Source organism: Hyperolius riggenbachi, chromosome 3, assembly GCF_040937935.1.
Source record: "Hyperolius riggenbachi isolate aHypRig1 chromosome 3, aHypRig1.pri, whole genome shotgun sequence".
NCBI lineage: Eukaryota > Metazoa > Chordata > Amphibia > Anura > Hyperoliidae > Hyperolius > Hyperolius riggenbachi.
The window spans coordinates 451,851,236-451,874,768 of NC_090648.1; the positions used below are offsets into that span (position 1 = coordinate 451,851,236).

At 46.6% G+C, this 23,533-nt stretch overlaps 1 protein-coding gene across 1 annotated transcript in view; it reads left to right on the forward strand.

Moving 5' to 3' along the window:
• LOC137564243 (cyclic AMP-responsive element-binding protein 3-like protein 2) overlaps positions 1-3,854 on the forward strand; it is a 115,100-nt gene extending 111,246 nt beyond the window's left edge. Inside the window, exon 12 of the mRNA XM_068277857.1 lies at positions 129-3,854. Within this exon, the coding sequence (XP_068133958.1) occupies positions 129-204 (76 nt within the window). The 3' untranslated portion in view covers positions 205-3,854. The remainder of the gene's footprint in view (positions 1-128) is intronic.
• The last annotated feature ends 19,679 nt before the right edge of the window (positions 3,855-23,533 follow it).

The window sequence follows — 23,533 nt, forward strand, 5'->3', positions numbered from 1 at the left end:
CATCACAACATTATCAATTTGGTCATGTTTAAGTAAAGAAAGATCTCTTTAGGATTTCATGAAACTAGATGCTGTCACCCAGTGGGGCTCTTGATTAAACCGTGATTATTTTTTTTTCTTGTCTTTAGGTTCAGTTCAGATTATGGGCAAAATGAGACAATGAAAATCATAGAGCTGGACAGAAGAGTGAATGCTACGTCATAATAGATGATTCTTCCCCCACATCCCTTTCCATAATGCCCAGCACCCAACCAACGCAGCCATCACTCAAGTTCTCACACAGAGCCAGCCTCTTGGACTGTATGCCTCTTGATGGCTGGAGAAGGCCAGGACTCTAGACTTGACATTGGCGGATGATCAGTACTCAAAGCAAAGAGAGACTTTGGAACATCCCATTGGATGCCTCGTGATAAAATGTGTAGGAGTGGAACCATCGAACGGTTTATTTTTTAAAAGGAAAAAGACATTTAAATTTTATTAAATTATATACACTTTGTATGTTTGGTTCACCCTTTGAAAGAAAGTCCATCAAACCAAGCCTGAAAATGTGGAGGCCATTCTCGAATAGTTCTTTAGCTGTGGGAAGAAAAGGCAATACCTCTGCTGCAAGGCTCCCTCTGGTCCCCATTGCTCCTTTCCTTTTTTCCAGCCAGGTGTGTTGTTAATTGCCTGGCCTAACAGTGAAGTCTAAGATGAGTGTCTCCATTCAGTATGACCCTTCATCCCGTTTCTTCCAGTCACTAATCTAGTTAGTGGGTACGGGACTTGTCAATCAGAACCACACCTATACCTTAATATAATGCCAATTTAAAGAAGGAGAGGAATTGGTTGCCATCTCAACGGTGTCAGCCCCAAGACTGACAATGTACCCACTTAGTGGCCATTTTGGAAGAGGGTACTGCTAGAACTTTACAGTGTCAGTGTAATGACTGACAAGGTACCCATTTAAGAAGGAACATGAACATTGAGGACCTGAGGGACCTGTCTTGGGGAGGCATTTATCGCCTTTTCTTACTACAAATACGTTTTAGAAGGGGGTCTGTAGGTAGTATTTAAGGTGAGAAAATTGAGGTATAAAGTAGGCATGAATTGATAAATGACAGGATTGTGGAAGGGCAGAGTTAAGACACAAAGGTGCAATGATGAGGCAAAAGCAGAATCCCGAAGTTTTAGGGAAAATTTCAGGGCAAATACAAATCATATTTCACCAACAATGTTGTTGTTAAATCAAGATGTGCGCCAAAACGTTCCTCAGGTTTTGTGGTGCTGATTGTATCCATTAATGTCTGTGGCTCACAACTACACACAACCTGATACTGTATTCAAAGTAAGGTAATTTTCTCCAATCCTGATTGGAGCTCTTCCTTTCTGATTGGAGCTCTTCTTTTCTGATTGGAGCTCAAGTTCTATCAAAAACAAGAATGAATGCATAGAATGTTGATTTACAGACAATCATGATCCAGTTGTATGGAAACTGTGACTTTCAGCTGCCCTGTAACTAATGATTCCAGGTGGTCCTAGGGTCTTCTGGGATGCTGTAGTTCTAAAGCAGATGGAAAACACTAGTAGCTCCTTTTTCTCTTGTCCTTTGTTGTGTGTCTCTCAGTGCCTTATACTGGAGTCTGTTAGCCATCCCTGGCCGTCTACTCAATTGAATTAACTTATCCTCTTCTGTGTATGTGAAGGTAGGAGACCATCAAATTAAGTTCCTTTGTAAGTATCTACGCAAAACTGCCATCTTCAGTAGACTGAGTCACTCACTGTCATTGTAAGGCTTCGTTCACATTGGAATGGTGCCATGTCCATACTTTATGAATGTGCTGGACCACTCCGGTAGTCCTTTTAGGGTCCACTGCCACATCGGAGTGGTTGCATGCCATTCATTAGATGAATGGCAATAAAGCCCGCTGTCCAGGATAAAAAATAAAAATCCATAAAAACGAGTCGGCATTGTGCAACTCCGTCAGAAACTAACGTGACTTCAGAGCCCCTCCCACCTCACTCCTTGCTTAAAGCTGCGTATTCATGCTAGAATACACTCAGCATAGGTAGTCCATAACGACCACCTCTGCTGAGAATCTAGTGTTGCCTGGCAGATCGCCTTGGCCTAGTGCTGGTCGCGGGCATTGTTCTACTCACCACTCCACCCAAAACAAAATGTGTCTTTAGCCTGGAGGTAGGCCTCGGCCCTGCATTGTCGCACAAGGGACCCGATCCCAATCTCTCTCTCTAGCGACATGCCTCTTACATGTGTATGAAGCTTTATCATTTTATATTTTTTTGCTCACAAAAGGGAATTAAGAGAGCAGTGGGGCCACCCAAGAGATGAAGTCCTCATGTGATTCAGTCCATCAGAGCTCCCCAACAACTGAGATTAGTTTTGGGAAATCTCACCCTTTAACAATTTAAGCATTTATTTCAAAAAATTGCTCCTAATGACCCCCTTCCTTTCTATATTGCCACCTAACTGTCCCTCCTGCTGTTGTAAATAGTATTTATTAGTTATATTTGCTATTTTACCCCTTAACACGCCCTGTTTTTCATTTACAAACTATTAGCTCTGTGTCAGATTATCGATATGCTCAACTGTAGGGATGGTCAATGTGACCATCCCGGCATCAACTCTCAATTATTTGCACCTCTTTGACCATCCCTATTCAACTGCGCAGACCTGTCTTTCCGTTGCAAAAAATGCAGCTGCTAAGTTTCACGCTAAGACCCATGAACCTTTGCAAGCCAGTGGCTGGCCAATGGCCAGCTGAGGATTCTGGGATTTATGGTAGGTGAACAGCTAAGAAAAAAAAAGCTCTTATTTTTTTAAGCCACTAAGCAAAGTGCGTTAACCCATAACAACCAATCAGAAATTCGCTTTCATTATATACCTGCGTAGAAAATCATTTATAACCCATGCCTGAACCACAGAAACCAAATATGAAGTAAGCTTTCTCTAGCTGATCTCATCTCTGCTACATTTCACATATTGACCCTACAAAATACTCTTATGAGTGCACAGCGTCTTCTCACTTTGTTAGCCAGGGCTCTTTTTCATGGCGGCTGCCATGTGGCTCTTTGGAAATTTTAGGAAATTTCTTACCTACACATGACATCTGACAGCTGCTGCAAACACTGAAGGGTTCTCTCTGCCTCAGCTGCTTCCCATGTTGGAGTTTCTTTACACTAAAATGGTACATTAAGGTCAAACATTCAATAGCTATCTTTGTGGAGCTCACACGGAGAGTAGACTGTGAAAAATAATGAATACAGTATCTCCTGAAGGGAAATTCAGAGGTGTAAGAAAAGCATGGAAAGTGTGGAATGGTCTTTGGGACAGCTACTTAATAAATTAGACAGCTGAATAAGTAGCCATGTCTAATAAAATTGTATTGCTTGTTATTAGTTACTGTACCTCATTGCGAAGCAGGTGGTTTCGGTACAGTGCACCCGAGTCTGCACCTGAGTCGGGCACCGCTATAGCAGCGCACTGACAGTAATTTGAGCGGCAGCAGGTGAACAGTCATTCAGCTCACCCTGTGTCCAACTCACTGGCTGCGTACATATACAAACGCCATCATTGTCCTAGGAGAGTTCTTCTTTAAGCTGTTTGAAAATAACACAATTTTTTGAAACTGATATTTCTGTGTCATCAGCATCCTATTATTTTCTTTATTTCGCTTTTTTGCCCTTCGTCGCTGCATTGGACCACACATCTTACATCTGCCACTGCAAAGGGGGTTACGTTATTGTTGTTCCCTGTTTGTACTTGTTTTTTTTTTTTGTGCTTCTCTATTTTGGTATAATATTTTTTATAAAACATAAAATGGAAAAAACTCAATAAAAAATAACTGCATACTGAATGGTGATTGGTTATTGAATGGGTGATTTGATAAAGGTGGCTATCGGCATAGTTGAGTAGAAAGGGGACTATTAAAATACTTCTAAAAACATAGTTCTTGCGTGCCAGTATATATCAGCATTACCACTTTTTAGAGTAAAAGCTGGGATATTTGTCAGATGGTACCTACTTCTGAAATAAACATCCCAGGAAATCACTTCCCATGGTACATTGCACAAACTGATACGTGATATTACCCAAAGGGAAGTGCCTATCTTTCTCTTCCTCACTTGTCCACTGGCAATCAGTCAGAGAAGTAGGAAAAGGGGGTGGGGCAAGGGAAGGTGTTGGGTTGAGCTCAGGTCACCATGAATTGCTGTGCGTTGTCTAAAGGAATTATACAAATAATGTGATATTTCCACCTTCTCCCTCTTCTTCCCCAATTATATGCTGCTATGAAGGTAAATTTCGGCATAGCAGCAAGAGGGGGCAATTTCCACAGACAGGTTTGCAGGAAAAAAATGGCTTGTGGATAACCAACAATTATAACCAAAAGTCCATTTCTATTGCAGCTTTGCAGAAGAGGGGGATTAGCCTTAGGAGGGGGGTTAGATGCCATGGGTTTTCTTATGTTTCGGCACCATTAGGGGTACCTCTTAGGGTTAGGCACAACCAGGAAGGGGGGTTGGGGTGAGGCACCACCAGGGGGGGGGGGGGGGTCTTAGGGTTAGGCACCACCAGGGAAGGGTTCTGTGTGGGATTAGGGATAGGTTTCGCAATAGTAAAATATCAGTAAATATTACCAATATTTTACTTTCAAAAGGCAGTAGTAGAATATCGCTAAGTTTAGTGATATTTTACCAGCGGCAATCCCCCACGCCAGGGGCGTTTCTAGGGTCCTTGGAGATCAGTGGCACCTGTGGGCACCAGGCGGCAAAAAATGGGCGTGGCCATGCGGTGAGTGGGCGTGGCCATGGGTGGGGCCAAATGTACATGAACTTAGCAGCGGTGTAAGCTACGGATAACGGGCCTGCCCATCGAAATATTGGACGGAGCCCCCTGTCCTTTATTTCGATCATTTACAATCAGTATAGGCATAGATCAAAGATGTATACGCACATACAATTTTGATTGGTCAATCACTGACCCCCAATTTCCCACCCCCGTGCAGTAAGTGGGCCAACAGACAATGAATTTTATGAACAGAGCTAAAATTGGCTAATCAAAATTGTATGTGTGTACCAGGCTTTACAGCTAATACTGTACATACTGAAAGTAGCAGGGATCAGCATACAATACAGCTGGTTTACAATCAATAAAGGCACAGAGTAACACCTTACACTGTACACACTGGAGGTAAATCAGCACACAGTGCAAGCACTAGAGAACAGCGTATACTGTACATACTGTAGGCAGCAGAATTCAGCACACTGCAGCTAGCGTGCCAAAAATATGACGATCACGTTGTGCGGCGTGCTTATCGCGCCGCACCAAAAAATGGGTGGGCCATGGACCAGAATATAGGTGTGGTAACGGGTGGAGACAAATTTACATGAACCTAGCAATGGTGGGACATCAGATTAGGACAGTGGTGGCGAACCTTTTGGAGGCCGAGTGCCCAAACTGCAACCCAAAAGTCACTTACCGGTATCTATCGCAAAGTGGCAACAGCAATTTAAACTAAATACTGTACAAACGTTTTAACTCATACATGAACATTATGGAAAATCCAAGTTGAAAATAAACTGTGAAGATAAACAATTTCATCCATCCTACGCCTGAAAAATGTATTCAATTTTTTAGAACCTCCCAGTTTTATTTTCTGTTTTAAAACGCTAAAAAAGTAGGTTTAATGCTATTGTCTCATATGATAAGGATTCAGCTTTTCCCATAGTCTCGCAGTAAGCAATCATGTGACCCCCAACAAGACATATTCAGCAATCATGAGGCCCCCAACAAATCAGGAGGCCCCCAACAAGACAAATTCAGCAATCATGAGGCCCCCAACAAGACAAATTCAGCAATCATGAGGCCCCCAACAAGACAAATTCAGCAATCATGAGGCCCCCAACAAATCATAAGGCTCCCAACAAGACACATTCAGCAGTCATGAGGCACATAAATAGACAGCATTTCACATAAATAGGCAGAATGCTCCCTTAATATGGTAGCCCCCCCAAGTTAGGTAGCGAGTGACAGGGACCCCCAGGTTAGCTAGTGAGTGACAGGCGCCTCCAGTTAGGTAGTGAGTGACAGGGACCCCGATAGTGAGTGACAGGGAGCACCTTTAGGTAGTGAGTGAGTGCCAGGGAGCCCCTTTAGGCAGTGAGTGAGTGACAGGAAGCCCCTTTAGGCAGTGAGTGAGTGCCAGGGAGCCCCTTTAGGCAGTGAGTGAGTGACAGGAAGCCCCTTTAGGCAGTGAGTGAATGACAGGGAGCCCCTTTAGGGAGTGAGTGAGTGACAGGGAGGCCCTTTAGGGAGTGAGTGAGTGCCAGGGAGCCCCTTTAGGAAGAGAGTGAGTGCGTGCCAGGGAGCCCCTTTAGGGAGTGAGTGCGTGCCAGGGAGCCCCTTTAGGGAGTGAGTGACAGGGAGCCCCTTTAGGGAGTGAGTGAGTGACAGGGAGCCCCTTTAGGGAGTGAGTGAGTGACAGGGAGCCCCTTTAGGGAGTGAGTGACAGGGAGCCCCTTTAGGGAGTGAGTGCGTGCCAGGGAGCCCCTTTAGGGAGTGGGTGCGTGCCAGGGAGCCCCTTTAGGGAGTGGGTGCGTGCCAGGGAGCCCCTTTAGGGAGTGAGTGAGTGACAGGGAGCCCCTTTAGGGAGTGAGTGCGTGCCAGGGAGCCCCTTTAGGGAGTGGGTGCGTTCCAGGGAGCCCCTTTAGGGAGTGAGTGAGTGACAGGGAGCCCCTTTAGGGAGTGAGTGAGTGACAGGGAGCCCCTTTAGGGAGTGAGTGAGTGACAGGGAGCCCCTTTAGGGAGTGAGTGAGTGACAGGGAGCCCCTTTAGGGAGTGAGTGCGTGCCAGGGAGCCCCTTTAGGGAGTGGGTGCGTGCCAGGGAGCCCCTTTAGGGAGTGAGTGAGTGACAGGGAGCCCCTTTAGGGAGTGAGTGAGTGCCAGGGAGCCCCTTCAGGGAGTGAGTGCGTGCCAGGGAGCCCCTTTAGGGAGTGAGTGAGTGCCAGGGAACCCCTTTAGGGAGTGAGTGAGTGAGTGCCAGGGGAGCCCCTTTAGGGAGTGAGTGTGTGACAGGGAGCCCCTTTAGGGAGTGAGTGAGTGACAAGTAGCCCCTTTAGGGAGTGAGTGAGTGACAGGGAGCCCCTTTAGGCAGTGAGTGAGTGACAGGGAGCCCCTTTAGGGAGTGAGTGCGTGCCAGGGAGCCCCTTTAGGGAGTGAGTGCGTGCCAGGGAGCCCCTTTAGTGAGCGAGTGAGTGAGTGACAGGGAGGCCCCCCCCTCTAGCCGCCGCCGCTCCCCCCCTACCTCTCAGCAGACCTCAGGATCAGCGGCGACCCGACCAGATGTACGAGCGGGCGCTGGACGCACCCGCTCGATATGCGGAAGTGATGTCACTTCCGCATATCAGTGCGGGGGCGCTGGGTCCTAGCGCCCGCACGATTGGTCGCCGGCTCGCCGCCTGATCCTGAGGTCTGAGACTGTCAGTGACGCGGCGGCTGGAGGGAGCCGCTGAGTCTTGACAGAGGGGGCGGCCGGGCGGAGATCCGTGGCACCCCAGGAAAGATTGGGGGCACGTGCCCCCCTAAAACAGGGCTAGACGCCCCTGCCCCACGCCCTTTTTTCTCGGTGCCTCCCTGTACATGTATGCTTAGAATCACCCAATTTGCATGCTATGTTAAAAAGAACTGGGAACAAGAGGGACGTTTTTCAAAAAGACCTTTGTAGTTTTTGAGTAAGAAGATTTTAAATACTTCAAAGAAAACATGTTTTTTAAAGTCCGCAGTCCTGGGAGTAATTAAAGAGAATTATTTATGGTTAAGATCATTACACGACTTTTTCATTGTTGTGTTTTTATTTTGTGGAAGGTCTTTGTGGAAATGTTCAGACTGTCGGAAATATTTTGGTAACTAAGGAAACCTTGTCAAACATGAGAATCTGTAGGATTCCAATTGGTCTGTTAATGGACCAATGGGGAGCCCTGGAGGGACTTTTAAACATGCTTAAAGGGAACCTTAACTGAGAGGGATATGGATGTTTTCTTTTAAATAATACCAGTTGCCTGACATCTCTGCTGATCTCTTTGGCTGTAATAGTGGCTGAATCACACACCTGAAACAAGCATGCAGGTAATCCAGTCTGACTTCAGCCAGAGCACCTGATGTGCATGCTTGTTCAGGGGCTGTGGCTAAAAGTATTCGAGACACAGGATCAGCAGGGGAGTCGGGCAACTGGTATTATTTTAAACAGAAAAATCCATATACTTCTCAGTTTAGGTTCCCTTTAAGGCTCTCAGCGGTATTAAGTATAGCTGAGAGCTCTAGCCGTCACTGCTACGACCACAGCTCCTGCTATTCTCGCCACCTGCCCACACTTATAGCACTCACCCACACTGGCAACTAGAGCACCCACAGTACCCTGATGCCCAACATATTTCCCACACTCAGAACATGAATAAGGCTTATTTCCAGTGTGAAAGCTACCATGTGAAACAAGCTCTGATTTCTGTGTAAAATATTTCCCACACTCAGCACATGAATAGGGCTTCTCGCCAATGTGAGATCTCTCAGGCCTGACAAGAAGTGATTTAAAATCAATTATACAAAAGACCTTGCGCTGCCTTACAGTCCACTATATTGTCCACAAAGTTCCACCTTAAACCAGGCTTCCTTTTGTTTCTTCAACTCTTCAAATCCAATGCACCTCAGATAAATACAAACATAAAGAGTTCATTGCATACATTGCAATACAGCAGGAATCTTCGACCATAAAATTCCCCCGTGTGGTATATTATAATTCACTGTCTTATTCGTGTTCCACCACCTTTAGGGACCACTCTCACCTTTTGCTATGGCTGCCCCGACCCAAAGACCACTCACAAAGCTTTATATCATCCAATCCGATCTTATAGACTCTCCGATTCCTTCAATCTTATGGCGATCTTACATATATATATATATATATATATATATATATATATATATATATATATATATATATATATATATATATATATATATATATATATATAAAAACTGTCATAGCGTAGACTGCACTACACAGGGAATTTTATGTGTGCATCAGGCCAAGTTTAACCTGACAAATCTGGCTTTGCAAATTTGGCCTAATTGGCTTCTCGCAAGACATTGCTCATGCAAATATGCATTTGCTTTTGCCTGTCAAATTATGCAGGATCAAAAACCAATGCCGCAAAGCGGTTGCCCTGCGGGGATTAGTTCATGCTGCATTAGTACTATCCAGGAGTGCCATGGGGAGGCTTCCTGAGCCCTCTCACAGCTTGGAAACCACAGCGGCACCACAGAGGGGGAGGCTGGGGGGCGCAGGCGACCCCCCCCCCAAAGCGTGGCCAACGCCGGGAAGACCCACCAGCACCTACTTCCCAAAATTTAAAATGGGCACTTACCTTAGCGTCCATTGCGTTCTGCACATGAGCACGACTTGGGAGCACCACATAGGAAAGGAGTGAAGCATGGGCCACCCCAAGCTTTGGAGCTCAGAGTTGGCTTTCATACAAACTCCAAGCGTGGGGGAGGGCAGGCGCAGACAGCTTGCTCCAGGGCTCTCACCTCTTAGAACAAGCCATCCACCACCCGCCTCCATAGGCGTGGCTTAACGGGCAGGAGGTGTTTGCAGTGCTTGGAGGAGACGTCCTCGGATTTTTATTACATGCTTGTTTGTTTTGATGTTTGTGAGTAGTGCTACTTCTTTTTACTCATTTCAATAAATGGTTTTACACTATATGAGCTTATCCAGTTGCAATGGACTGCTTGTTGGCTGGTGGTGAGGGACCCACATGCCAGGAGGGGGACCATCCATAGAGAAAAGAGCCATGCACATACGTGCTTTGAGGCTGTCTATGACTTGGGCTGCAGATATATAAGGTGAGCGCGGTCCCTGGTGGTGCCGGGTGCACAGGTGTGGATGCGGTGGGCCCCTCTGATACACGGTAATATAACTGGTAGTGGTGTCCCCCCCCCCAAGGCTTCTGAAGAAGTCTACGCTATGACAGTTTTTTTCATATATATATATATATATATATATATATATATATATATATATATATATATATATATATATATATATATATATATATATATGAGATCGCCATAAGATTGAAGGAATCAGAGAGTCTATAAGATCAGATTGGATGATATAAAGCTTTGTGAGCTGTCTGTGGGTCGGGGCAGCCATAGCAAAAGGTGAGAGTGGTCCCTAAAGGTGGTGGATCACGCATAAGATGGTGAATTATAATATACCACATGGGGAAATTTTATGGTGGAACTTTCCTGCTGTATTGCAATCTATACAATGAACTCTTTGGCCTCGATTCACTACAGGGTGCTAAGTGTTAGCACGCCAGTGAAAAGACACTTTGCATGTGCTAACATGCTTTGCAAGTGCTAACTAGGGTGCTAAGTAGTTAGCACATGCAAACTACTTAGCACCGTAGTTAGCACATGCAAACTACTTAGCAGCCTAGCTTGCATGTGCAAAGCTTTTAGGCGTGCTAACTATGTTAGCACCCTTTTGTGAATCAAGTCCTTTACGTTTGTCTTTATCTGAGGTGCATTGGATTTGAAGAGATGAAGAAACAAAAGGAAGCCTGGTTTAAGGTGGAACTTCGTGGACAATATAGTGGACTGTAAGGCAGCGCAAGGTCTTTTGTATAATTGATTATGATACTTGAATACTGTGATATTCTTACCTATGTGGCATACCTACAGGTGGCGGCAATAGGTTTATATGTAGTGTGGAGCACGCCAATACTTTCCTCTCTGGGGATCTTAATTAAGAAGTGATTTATGAACAAAACCTTTCCCACACTCAGCACATGAATAGGGCTTCTCACCAGTGTGTGATCTTTCGTGTCCGACAAGCTGTGATTTCTGTACAAAATATTTCCCACACTCAGCACATGAGTTCTCTCATGCTTGACAAGGTTTCCTTTATTGCCAAAATATTTCCCACAGTCTGAACATTTCCACAAAGACCCCAAAATGAAATAAAAATGCAACCATGAAAAAGTCCTTTAATTAATCATAAATAATTACCTTTCATTACTGCCACAACTGTATCCTTAGAAATGATTCAGCGCCATATGCTCTCGATACCCGATGAATGGCGGAGAACGCCACACGCATCACTCCCTGCCCCGAGGACCGATGAATAGCGCCGCACACTTCAATCCCATTCCCAGCCCAGGAGTTGCTATACTAAGTATAGCAAGCCCCAGAGCAAAATTCAGAATTGATTTCCTCAAAAACTACAAGGTGTTTTTGAAATTTTGATTCCTCTTGTTCCCACAGCTTTCTCTAGCAAACCATGCAAATTGAGTGATTCTAGGATATACGGGGGCTTTGCTAGTAAGCGCTGAAGTTGGTGGTCATTGACATCTCTTTAAAAAAAGTTTATAAAGAGTTTGCATTAAATACGTGTTTTTAGTGGAACATTTCACCATTGATCCCCCTCCGCCATGCCACTGTCCAGGTTTTTGTACACTTTGTACACCTTTTTTAAAGAAATTATGGCTGCAGAGATGCCTTGAAGGTCTTAGAAGCTTGTCTGCCATGAAAGTCGATGGAGCTCCCACGAACGATCGCTTTGCAAATTTTTGCGGTACAATTCACAAACGTTTTTGCGAACACGAAATTGCCAATTTCGACCATCCCGATTTGTATTGCTGATGTTCTGTTTGTACAGAGCTTTGGACTTCTCATGTATCTATGCTCCCCACTTATTGTTTTTCACAAACCGTGCACTTTAAATCACCTAAAAGAGGGAATAGGAGAAGAAATGTGGGGGGTGTTGCTACTCAGAAATAAGTGTTTGCTGCCTATCCCACATGTTGCCACTAATTACACAACAAAGGTGATTGTGCTGAGGTGAGAAAATAGCAAACTCTGTATGTGTGTTGCTGGACCTGATGACCCATAGCTAACAGTTCAAAAGACTACTACCAATCCCAGGGTGCCTGCGATAGTTGGTGCAATAATATAGGTGATCCACAAGGATGCAAAAAGTCTTGGTATATTTACCACTCTGAGGTTGATGATGTTCTATGTGTGACTGTCCACAAACTTGGAAAAGGTCCGAGATGGATGTACCAGGCCGTTAGCAGGTAGCTGGAGACGTGCCCACTATGCCTAACATGTTTTGCCGCTGTCACGGCTTCATCAATGACAGGTGCACATCAAATTTGACTGCGCCACTTGCATAGGTCATGGTAGAAATTTTACTATAAATAAAAGGTAATATTATTATAATGAATTATTGTAATATTGGTAAAATCACCGCAAGCACATATGGCACTGTTAAGTCGTCTGTCTGAAAGAGGCCTAACAGTTTCCAGCAAAAAAAAAAAGGCAGCTGATACAATGATAAATACAGCTATTATATATGAGTATTGGCAGGTATATGTGTAATAGAAGGAGGTGAAATTCTTGAACTGTATAGTGATTGATTTAATAAGAATTTTCTTTTTGCTTTGGGGAATTGAAAATTAGGGCTGACCGATTTCACAAAAAAAAGAAAAAGGGTTTGTTCACACCTAGGGCGTTTTCGCTATTTTTTAAAATTCGCCCTAAAAACGCTTGTGCAATGAAACCTTATTGGATAGTTCATATCGGCGCCTTTTGTCTGATTCGCGCTCAACAAAGCACTGAATGTACCAATTTTAGGGGGATTTGGCTACAATGGAAAGTATAGGAAAAATGCAAAACGTTCACAAAATCGCTTTGTGCGGCGATTGCATTCGTGCTTTCATGAATAAATACATTGTAATTATTTATTTCCGGGTGAAAGAGTTCACTTCCTGACTGATGTCAGGATGTGAAAAAACAAAATCACAAAACGCTGGCCTTAGCGATTGCTATTTTAGATGTGAATAAAGCCAAAGAGTGTGCGGGGGGCCTGGGCTGTGTGCGCAACGGTTAACTCACCTTGGCCACCGCCTCCCTTCAGATGCGTTCCATGCTGCTCTCCAGCTTCTTACACCTCCACCTTCACCGCGGAGGTTCTGGTTTACAAAGGAAGTGTAAGAGGTAGGAGAGGTGCATGGAACGCATCGAAAGGGAGGCGGCACTTTGCATGGAATCATTCTCCTCACTCATCTCTACTGGAAAACACTAGGGGCTTGATTCACAAAACGGTGCTAACTGTTAGCACGCCTGTGAAAACCCCCTTAGCACGTCTAAACTAGCTTTTCGTGCGCAAAACTTTACGTGCATAAAACTTTACGCGCACACTGCACAGAGCGCAGGGCGCTCCACGCGAAGTGCCCATTAAAGCCTATGGGACTTAGCGCGCGCACAGGACTTTGCGCGCAACACTTTGCGCGCGATCTAATTGAGAAATCCGGTGCTAACCTACTTAGCACCCTGGTTAACACGTCTAAAGACTTTAGACGTGCTAAGTAGGTTAGCACTGCTTTGTGAATCAAGCCCTACATGTTTTGTACTATTGTAGCTTCCAGTTTTTGCTCATAGAAAATATAAACATCTGACACCAGATGGCAGCACTAGACAGGGCTAGAGACATAGAAATTAGTTATTCCTTGTAGTGAATCCATGCTGGTGAGGTGATTTCTAGCTTCACCTGTGAATAGCTAGTGTTTTTGCCCATGAAAGTCTATAGGCCGCATGAAAAAGCGCATATATGTGCGTTTTTCTATGTGTGCTTTTCAACACGCACAACTTGCTGCGTATGGCTCCATTTCCACTTGCTGCGATCCGATAAAAAAAGCTGATTGCAAGTGTCTTATCAATCGCAACAGCACCCTGATTAACATGTAAATCGCGGTCCTCCTTTTTCATCAGCGCAATTTTTTTTGACGGATTTTTTCACAAATGCAATTGTATGTCTGCACAATTTTCATTGCGATCACGTTTCATTCTCAATGGTTCACGGTGCAACTGCGACAAGTGGAAAAAGACATTTTTTTTTAATGGCAAATGCAGCGTGATTATGCTTGTGATCCACTTGCAAGTGGAAAAGGGCCATATTTCTCAAAAATGTAGATGGAGATGCAGAGGACTCCTTTTTTTACATGCATTTTTTTAATTAAATAAATATGATACTGTATTTTACTCCATTAAAAAAGGGAAAATATAAAAAAAAAAAGCAAAACGCACCAAAAAACGCATACAAAAATGCACCAAAAAATGAAAAACCGCACAGAGCAGAAAACACATGGTTTACCGCACTTCCTAGTGTGCCTCCAGCCTGTAACTTCTTTAGCAAACTTGGAAGGAGTCTTGTTTGGTATCTGAGGCTAAAAGCATAAGCATCACAATAGTTACTGCTTGAGCTATTGTATGTGTGCGATGTGTGCTAGAACTCGTAATTGTTTTTGCTGCAGAGTATTTGATTCATCCTTTTTAGGGATGGTCAGTGAAATAGTTACGAGTTGATAAAGGGTTATGCAGATTTTGAATGCAAATACATGTAGCTCTTAGAGATGGCTTGAACCTCCGATTTTCGGTTCGTGAACATTGAACGCCAACTTCCGCAAAAGTTTGGTTCGCGTGAACTTTCGCGAACCGCAATAGACTTCAATGGGGATGCGAACTTTGAAAACTAGAAACACTTATGCTGGCCAGAAAAGTGATGGAAAAGATGTTTCAAGGGGTCTAACATCTGAGTTTTTGCATGGATGAGTAGGATAGATGCCAAAAGTCCCGGGGAAAAATCTAAATTTGACACAAAGCAACGTTTTAAGGGCAGAAATCACATTGAATGCTAAATTGCAGCCCTAAAGTGCTTCCAAACATCTTTCATGTGTATACATCAATCAGGGAGTGTAATTAGAGTTCTGCTTCACACTGACACACCAAACTCACTGTGTAACGCACCGCAAACAGCTGTTTGTGTAGTGACGGCCGTGCTGGACTGGTGCGCACCATGGCCAGAGTGCAGGCCATGGCGGTTTTCAAGCCCATATGGTCGCCGGGCTGTGGTAGCTCAATGATAGAACAGCAGTGACTGTCCAGCTGATCGAATTTGGTCTGTCCACAATGAAGCAACGACCTTATTATCTTCAGTGTGTCCCCCACCAAGCCCCTTCCCCCCAGGGCACTCATATAGCCGGCGGTCATTGCTTCATTGTGATACGCAAGCCCCTTCACCGTGGCAAGGCAATGATCACGAAGGGGAATTGACACATGTACATGCCTTTTGTTTTGTTGTTGCAGCTGCAGTGCAGCCAGAAACATTAGGCAGGCATGTACACACACCAGACAAATTATTATAGCGGCCGCTGCAAGCAGCGGCCTTACAAATTCAGAAATCCGCCTGGTGTCCTGGACCCTGTTGGTGTGGTGGAGAAGGCAGTCAAGCGGCCTGCAGGCAGAGATGCTGTGTGGGGAGCGACTTAGTCTTGGGGCAGGCAGTAACACGGCGTGCAGGCAGAGATGCTGTGTATGGGGACTGACTTAGTCTTGGGGTGGGCAGTAGGCCTCTGGGATCCATGCCTCATTCATTTTGATAAAGCTGAGGTACTGAACACCTTTGTCACTTAGGCGACTTCTCTTCTCAGTGACAATGCCTCCAGCTGCGCTGACAGTCCTTTCTAACAGGACGCGGCAGGGCAAGACAGAAGTTGGATGGAAAATTGGGACTGCTCTGGCCACAGGTCAAGCCTGCGCACCCAGTAGTCCAAGGGTTAATCGCTGCTCACAGTGTCTACATCCACACTTAAGGCCAGGTAGTCGGCTACCTGCCGGTCAAGGCGTTGGTGGAGGGTGGATCCGGAAGGGCTAAGGCGAGGCGTTGGATAAAGAATGTCCGCATGTCCGACATCACCATGAGATCGCTGGAGCATCCTGTCCTTGCCTGCGTGGACATGAGAGAAGGATTACTGGCAGTGGTACCTTTATTGCGTTGTGCTGTGACATCACCCTTAAACGCACTGTAAAGCATAGTTGCCAGCTTGTTCTGCAAGTGCTGCATCCTTTCTGCCTTCTGGTAATTAGGAAACATCTCTGCCACTTTGTGCCTATACCGAGGGTCTAGTAGCGTGGCCACCCTGTACAGCTCATTCCCCTTGAGTTTTTTTTATACGGGGGTCCCTCAACAAGCTGGACAGCATGAAAGACGCCATCTGCACAAATTTGGATCCAGACGTACTAGCCATCTCCTCTTGCTCTTCCTCAGTGACGTCCGGTAAGTTCTCCTCCTTCCCCCAGCCACGAACAATACCACAGGAACTTTGAGCAGCACAAGCCCCCTGCGACCCTGCTGCGGTTGTTCTTCTGCCGCTGCCTCCTCCTCCAAAAAAACACCTTCCTCATCATCCGAGTCTGACTCCTCTTCCCCACACTACTCTTCCTCCTCCTCCCCCCTCTGTGCTGCGCAGGTGTTGAGGAAACATTTTGTTCTGATGAGAATTGATGCCACAACTCTTCCTCCTGTAACTGCTCCTGTTCACACTCCTCCACAGCTTGAACCACCACTCTACGCACGGCACGCTCCAGGAAGAAAGCGTATGGGATCAAGTCGCTGATGGCGCCTTCACTCCGACTCACCATGTTTGTCACCTCCTCAAACGGCCGCATGAGCCTGCAGGCATTTTGCATGAGTGTCCAGTTCTTGGGCCAGAACATCCCCATCTCCCCAGAGTGTGTCCTTCTACTGTAGTTGTAGAGATACTGGGTAATGGCTTTCTCCTGTTGTAGCAGGCGAGAGAACATAAAAAGGGTCGAATTCCAGTGAGTCGGGCTATCGCAAATCAGGCGTCTCATCGGCAACTTGTTTCTCCGCTGAATATCGGCAAAGTGTGCCATGGCCGTGTAAGACCGCCTGAAATGCCCACACAACTTCCTGGCCTGCTTCAGGACGTCCTGTAAGCCTGGGTACTTCGACACAAATGTGTCAGCTTTCCCAAATTCAAAGCGGAAATGAGATTGCTGCCATTGTCACACACCACGTTGCCGATCTCCAGTTGGTGCGGGGTCAGCCACTGATCCACCTGTTTGTTAAGAGCAGCCAGGAGAGCTGCTCCAGTGTGACTCTCCGCTTTGAGGCAAGACATGTCTAAGATGGTGTGACACCGTTGTACCTGGCATGCAGCATAGGCCCTGAGGAGCTTGGGCTATGTAGCTGGAGAGGAGATAGCAGCACCAGTAGAGTTGAACTGCCACTCAGCCGAGGAGGAGGATGATGACAGCGAAGAGGATGTAGCAGGAGAGGAGGTGGCAGGAGGCCAGCCTGCAAGCCATGGAGGTGTCACAAGTTGGTCCGCTGCACAGCCACGTACTCCCTGCTTGCCAGCGATCACCAGGTTGACCCAATGGGCTGTGTAAGTAATGTACCTGCCCTGACCATGCTTGGCAGACCAGGCATCCGTGGTCAGGTGGACCCTTGACCCGATGCTGTGTGCCAGAGATGACACCACTTGCCTCTCAACTTCATGGTACAATTTGGGTATTGCCTTTTTAGAGAAATAATTGCGGCCTGGTATCTTCCACTGCTGTGTCCCAATGGCCACATAACTGCTACTGTGGGCAGAGGAGCAGGAACCACTCAAGGTGAGAGGCGGAGTGGAGGAGGGTGGCTGTGATTGTGAAGGTGCAAGGGAGAAAGAGGCTGAAGATGGTGCACCTGAAGGAGGAAGAGGAGAAGAAGGGTGGATTTTCTTTTGTGTGCTGCTTTTCCTCTGGTGCTCTTCCCATTGCAGTTTGTGCCTTTTCTCCATGTGCCTTCGTAAGACAGTTGTCCCTACGTGGCTGTTGGCCTTTCCACGGCTCAATTTTTTGAGGCAGAGAGAACAGATGTCATTGCGCTGATCTAAGGCAGACACACTAAAACATTTCCAAACCACTGAGCCCCCCTGGGATGATGGCACTATGGTGGCATCAGCAGCTGACGATGAAGGGCATGTTGGCTGGCTGTACATAGGTGGAGATACATGGCGCCAGACACTGCCACCAGCTGTTTCTGACGACGAGCTCCCCCTGCTTCTTTCAGGAACTCGTCTCCTCCTACTCCTCTCTAACTCCCCCTCTGAACTGTCCTCTTGGTCATCTTGGGCCATATGCAATTCACTTTTTCACCTGAGTTTTCTCCTAGGTGATATTTTTAAACTTGTCAATAAAATGCCTTTTAAGCCACCAGAAAGCAAGGAAATACTCAAAATAATTTGATAGTACTATTTTACCTACTTTTTGGTACTTTTTTTAATTGAAAAGTGCTGAAAAGTTATTTTAAATCGAAGATGAAAAAATATCTCCTGGGAGAAAAGTCAGGTGAAAAAGTGAATTGCATATGGGCCCTTGTCTCTTAGGATCCCACGTGACATCTGTATCATCGTCATCATCATAATCATCCTGCCCAGCTTCGCTTGCCTCAGACACCTCATAAACTGCACCAACATCAGGTACTTCATCATCCTCCTCCTCACACGTTATGTCTATAGTGTCGCCTAACTCAGACATATGAGGTGCTGTAACTTGCTTAGCGCCTTCATCTTGTTGTAACAGTAGTGGCTGTGAATCAGTTAATTCCCCACCAAATAACTCCTGCGAAGTGTCAAATGGAACGTATGTGGTGCTAGTAGTAGTGCTGGTGGCTGTGGAAGATGAGGTGTTCTGTGTTAAATAGTCAACCACGTCCTGACAATCTTGGGAGTTGATGGGACGTGTCTTCTTCTGAGCACTGTACTTTGGTCCAGGGCCGCACAAAATCACATCAGCACGACCTCGAACAGACCTGCCGGGTGGCCTTCCTCTGGGTCTGCCTCTGCCTCTACCTGTTTTGTCCATATCGGGGGGGGGGGGGGGGATGAAGTGAAAAGTGTGCACTGACTTGACTAATACAATGTGCAGTCACACAGGTGCAGTCAACAGGTATGCACGTAGTGGTATGTGGTGATATATTGGGGTGCTGATGATGTTAGGAATAAAGGAATATATTCTTTCATTTTTCTGCCTGTGTTCCGTGTAAGTCTGCCAGAAGGGAGCTGTTACCTTGAGTTGCTTGGGGCCAGGAAATGGGTGATTGTCTTGACCATGAGGTGCTTTGAGTCTGTATGCAGTTCCTCTGAGAGTGCTAATGGGATTATCTGCCTGGCTGTTTGAACTCAGGAGATGGCCCATTGTCTCAATACACTAAGCCAGAGGACCAGTGTCTGGAGACTAACACAGGAACCTCTGAAATGTACATGACAGGCTATTAGAAATGGGTGAAGTCCTTTTGATACCATTTTTTACCTGTGGAAATTGAATATCTCTGGAAGCAGGGGGCTGGGACATTAGCATACAGTTCCTCTGGACAGCCAGAAAACAGGTAATTAGGAACCACTTAATCAGACAGTTGCTTTGAAGCAGATCACACAGGACATCCTGCTGCAATGTGAAAGCCTTAATCAATTGTCACCTGTAACCTGGGGAGATTGGAGGTTAACAAAGTCTTTTGTTGTATAGGACACTGTTCACATGTGGATGTCAGATCTCTGGGAAATCAAATTATGTCTGAGGATGTTATTAAATCTAGCTTCCCCCCGTCCACACAGGCTTACAGCCTCCAGGCGTATTTCATAGTATAAAACCGCAGCTAGGATAGCCACAACTGGTAGTTCTTGGAGGTAGCTCACACGGCTAGAACTAACCTGGTTCCTGACCAGAAGTGCGTACCGCCCGCAACAACACCAGATCGATACGCTGGTACGTTTATTTCCCGTTTATTTTGGTAAGCAAAATCGCTTTGTGTGTTATCTTTGTACATTTTATCTTGTAACTATTTTTACTTTGTTTTTTTGTAATCTTTTTGTATATATTCAGTTCTGCACTGTTTTATGTTTTTTCTGAAATATTAAATTATTATTTAATAAGTTTGACTTCTGCCGTACTAAACTAACACTCATAGCCTAGAAGAGACTGAAGTGTAACCGTGTATAAGTTCATGCCTAATTGTACGCTTGAGCAACACTACCGTAGGAAATTGTAATTGCATTGTGTGTGGGGGCGTTTGTCATACGTTGGCCTAAGCGCGCAGCTGACCCAACGTACGAACAACGCCAGTGCGAGTAGCTAACAGTATCGTTCGGAACGACTGTTAGTGGGTCTTTGCTTCACGACAGTGTAAGATTGCAACTGTGTGTGTGTGTGGGTGCGTGGCGTTCCCGTATTTGGCCTAAGCGCAAAGCTGACCCAAATACGAAAACGCGGAGTGCGCGCTGAGGACTCGACAGCAGAGTGGAAGTGTCTAGCAACGCTAGTGGTGGCAGTGAGAGGTGTTTTGAGGGGTTCCAGCCTTGTTTGTAGCTTAAATAAGGCTGTTCCCCGCTTAATCTGGTCAAACCCGCAGTCGGGAACCGTATACGCAGGCGTGCCGCGGGCCGGTTCTTGACATGGTATATTACACAGCGTGTGGTCACGCTGGTACTGTGAGCAATTATGCAATGACTGGTATTACAAATTTGCAGCTGTCGCACACACAGGTGCTGTGAACAGGTGCAGTGACACTGTGTGTGGTCACATAGGTAGGTAGGTCCACTGAACAACAACAGGTGGGTATGCAGTGATTGGTATTACAAATGTGCAGCTGTCACACACACACACACACACACACACACACACGTACCGTGAACAAGTGCAGTGACACTGCGTGTGCTCACGTAGGTAGGTGAAGTGAAAAGTGTGCACTGACTTGACTAATACAATGTGCAGTCACACAGGTGTAGTCAACAGGTATGCACGTAGTGGTATATTACACAGCGTGTGGTCACGCTGGTACTGTGAGCAATTATGCAATGACTGGTATTACAAATTTGCAGCTGTCGCACACACAGGTACTGTGAACAGGTGCAGTGACACTGTGTGTGGTCACATAGGTAGGTAGGTCCACTGAACAACAACAGGTGGGTATGCAGTGATTGGTATTACAAATGTGCAGCTGTCACACACACACACACACACACGTACCGTGAACAAGTGCAGTGACACTGCGTGTGCTCACGTAGGTAGGTTGGTGCACTGATCAACAGGTAGGTATATGCAGTGATGGGTATTACATATGTGCAGCTGCCTGTCACACACACACACACACACACTCACACACACAGGTACCGTGAACAGGTACAGTGACTGGTGGTATTAAAGATCACACTGCATGTGCTCACGTAGGTAGGTGGGTGCACTGAACAACATGTAGGTATATGCAGTGATGGTTATTACAAATGTGCAGCTGCCTGTCACACACACAGGTACTGTGAACAGGTACAGTGACACTGCGTGCGCTCACGTAGGTAGGTGGGTGCACTGTGAACAACAGGTAGGTATATGCAGTGATGGTTATTACAAATGTGCAGCTGCCTGTCACACACACAGGTAGTAGTCACTGAATGTGCTTGGCCTGGCACTGGCAGTGGCACAGTAGGAAACAGTAGGAATTACCAAGGAGCCAAGGTCCAGCAGCTAAGACTGACTGACAGGGCTGTATATGCAACACAAGTGTCTGTGGGACAAACACACATGAAAAAAAAATAGATCACAAAAACAACATTAGCTCTCAAAAGAGCTGTTGAGGAGGATGAGGAGTGCTTTTTAGCAATAAGGATCAGCAAGAAAAAGCAACCTAACAAGCCTAACTAAGCTTTCCCTAATGTCTCTGCAGCACCTCTCTCCCTTCTCTAATTACTGCAGCCACACGAGTGAATAAAATGGCTGACGATGCCTGCCTTATAAAAGAGGGGGGGGGGGGGGGGGGCTCCAGGAGGGAGTGTAGCCTGATTGGCTACCCTGTGCCTGCTGACTGTGATGTATAGGATCAAAGTTGACCCTAATGATGTAGTATAGGGGGCGGGTCGACCCGCTCTAAAGTTCGAACGAACGCGAACCAGCGAAGTTCACGCGAATAAGTTTGCGTGCGAACCGTTCGGGCCATCTCTAGTAGCTTTAAATGAGCCGATCGATTTCTGCCGAGGTGGAATTTAACTGGTCCAGTTTCAAGATGCATACATTTGTGTACATTTGTGAGACGAATAATTGGACCGGGACCAGCGGCGGGGAACAGAGGATCGGAGGAGGACGTCGTGGGACATGACAGCTGCACAGGGGCCGATAGAAGCCCCAGGTAAGTGTCAGTTTTTGTTTTTTTAAAGATCCACAGAACCCCTTTAACAGCAGTCTACCATGCTCTGACAGGCCTTCAATTCAGGCACCACAACTCCCAGCATGCCCCCATAGAAGAACCACAGCTCCCTGCATGCCCCCATAATGGCATCACAGCACACAGCATGGCACCTAAGCACCCAGCATGCCCCCGTAGAGGCACCACAGCACCCAGCATACCTGTATTGATGCACCACAGCTCCCAGCATGCCGGACATTGAGGCACCACAGCTCCAAGCAAGCCACGTAGATCCTCCACAGCTCTATTGGGTTATGCTGGTAGTTGTGGTGCCTCTATGGGGGCATGCTAGTAGCTGTGGTGCATCAATGGGGGGCATGCTAGGTGCTGTGGTGTCTCTATGGGGGCATGCTGGGTGCTTTGGTTCCTGTATATTGACATGCTGAGTGCTATGGTGCCCTGCCCATGAGGCGGGTTCCTCAGGCGGCAGAGGTGGGGGGTGGCTCCCACCTGGCCATTGGAGGGGGGGGGCGCCGAGCTGGAGGGTGTAGCAGGCAGGAAGGGGGCCAGCGGGGACAGCGGTGGGGAGGGGGGGGGGGCAGAGGCCAGCATTGCAGGAAGTGACAAGCGGTGGACCGCACGCTGGAACGTGGAAGGAGGTGAGTCATCGCTTCCCCGCTGGCTGCCTACTTATACACTACGGTAATAGCTGAGGGGGAGAGCGGACGGGGAGACCCAGGTGACCCCTCTCCACCGCTGTACCCCCCTTCCTGCCCGCTACCCCCTCCAGGCTACCTATACTGGGGGCAATTATACTACCTATGGAGGTAGGGGATGGGGGTAGGGTTGGGCGGCCTCTTTACAAGTTTGCCTCCGGCGGCAACAAGTCTAGAACCGACCCTGGTGGTGCCTCTATGGGGCATGCTGGGTTCTGTGGTGTCTCTAGTAGGAGGCATGCTATGTGCTGTGGTGCCATGCTGGGTGACTGGATAGTGTAATAGTTAAGGGCTCTGACACAGGTGACCTGGGTTCACATCTCAGCTCTTCCTGTTCAGTAAGCCAGCACCTATTCAATGAGGAGACCTTGGGCAAGACCTTGAAGAATATACTGTAAATGCTATTTGTCTTGTCTTGTCTATAGTGCCATGCTGGGTGCTGTGGTGGAATGCTGAGTGCTGTGGTGCCTCTATGAGACATGTTTGGTCTTGTGGTGACATGCTGGAAGCTGTAGCGCCTGGATCCTCCATAGGGAGCATGCATCATTGTGTGTGTGTGTCCTCACTTTCCCTCCCCCATACCCAGCAGATTACCACAGTGGTAGGAACTACTCTTCTCCTACATCAGCTCTAGCATCTGATTCATTCTTAGACATTAGGGGGAGGATCCTGGAGGAGAAGATGTCTGCAGAATCTGTAGTCCATGTGGCTGGAGCGGAGTACTGCTGCCCGCTGCCTGAC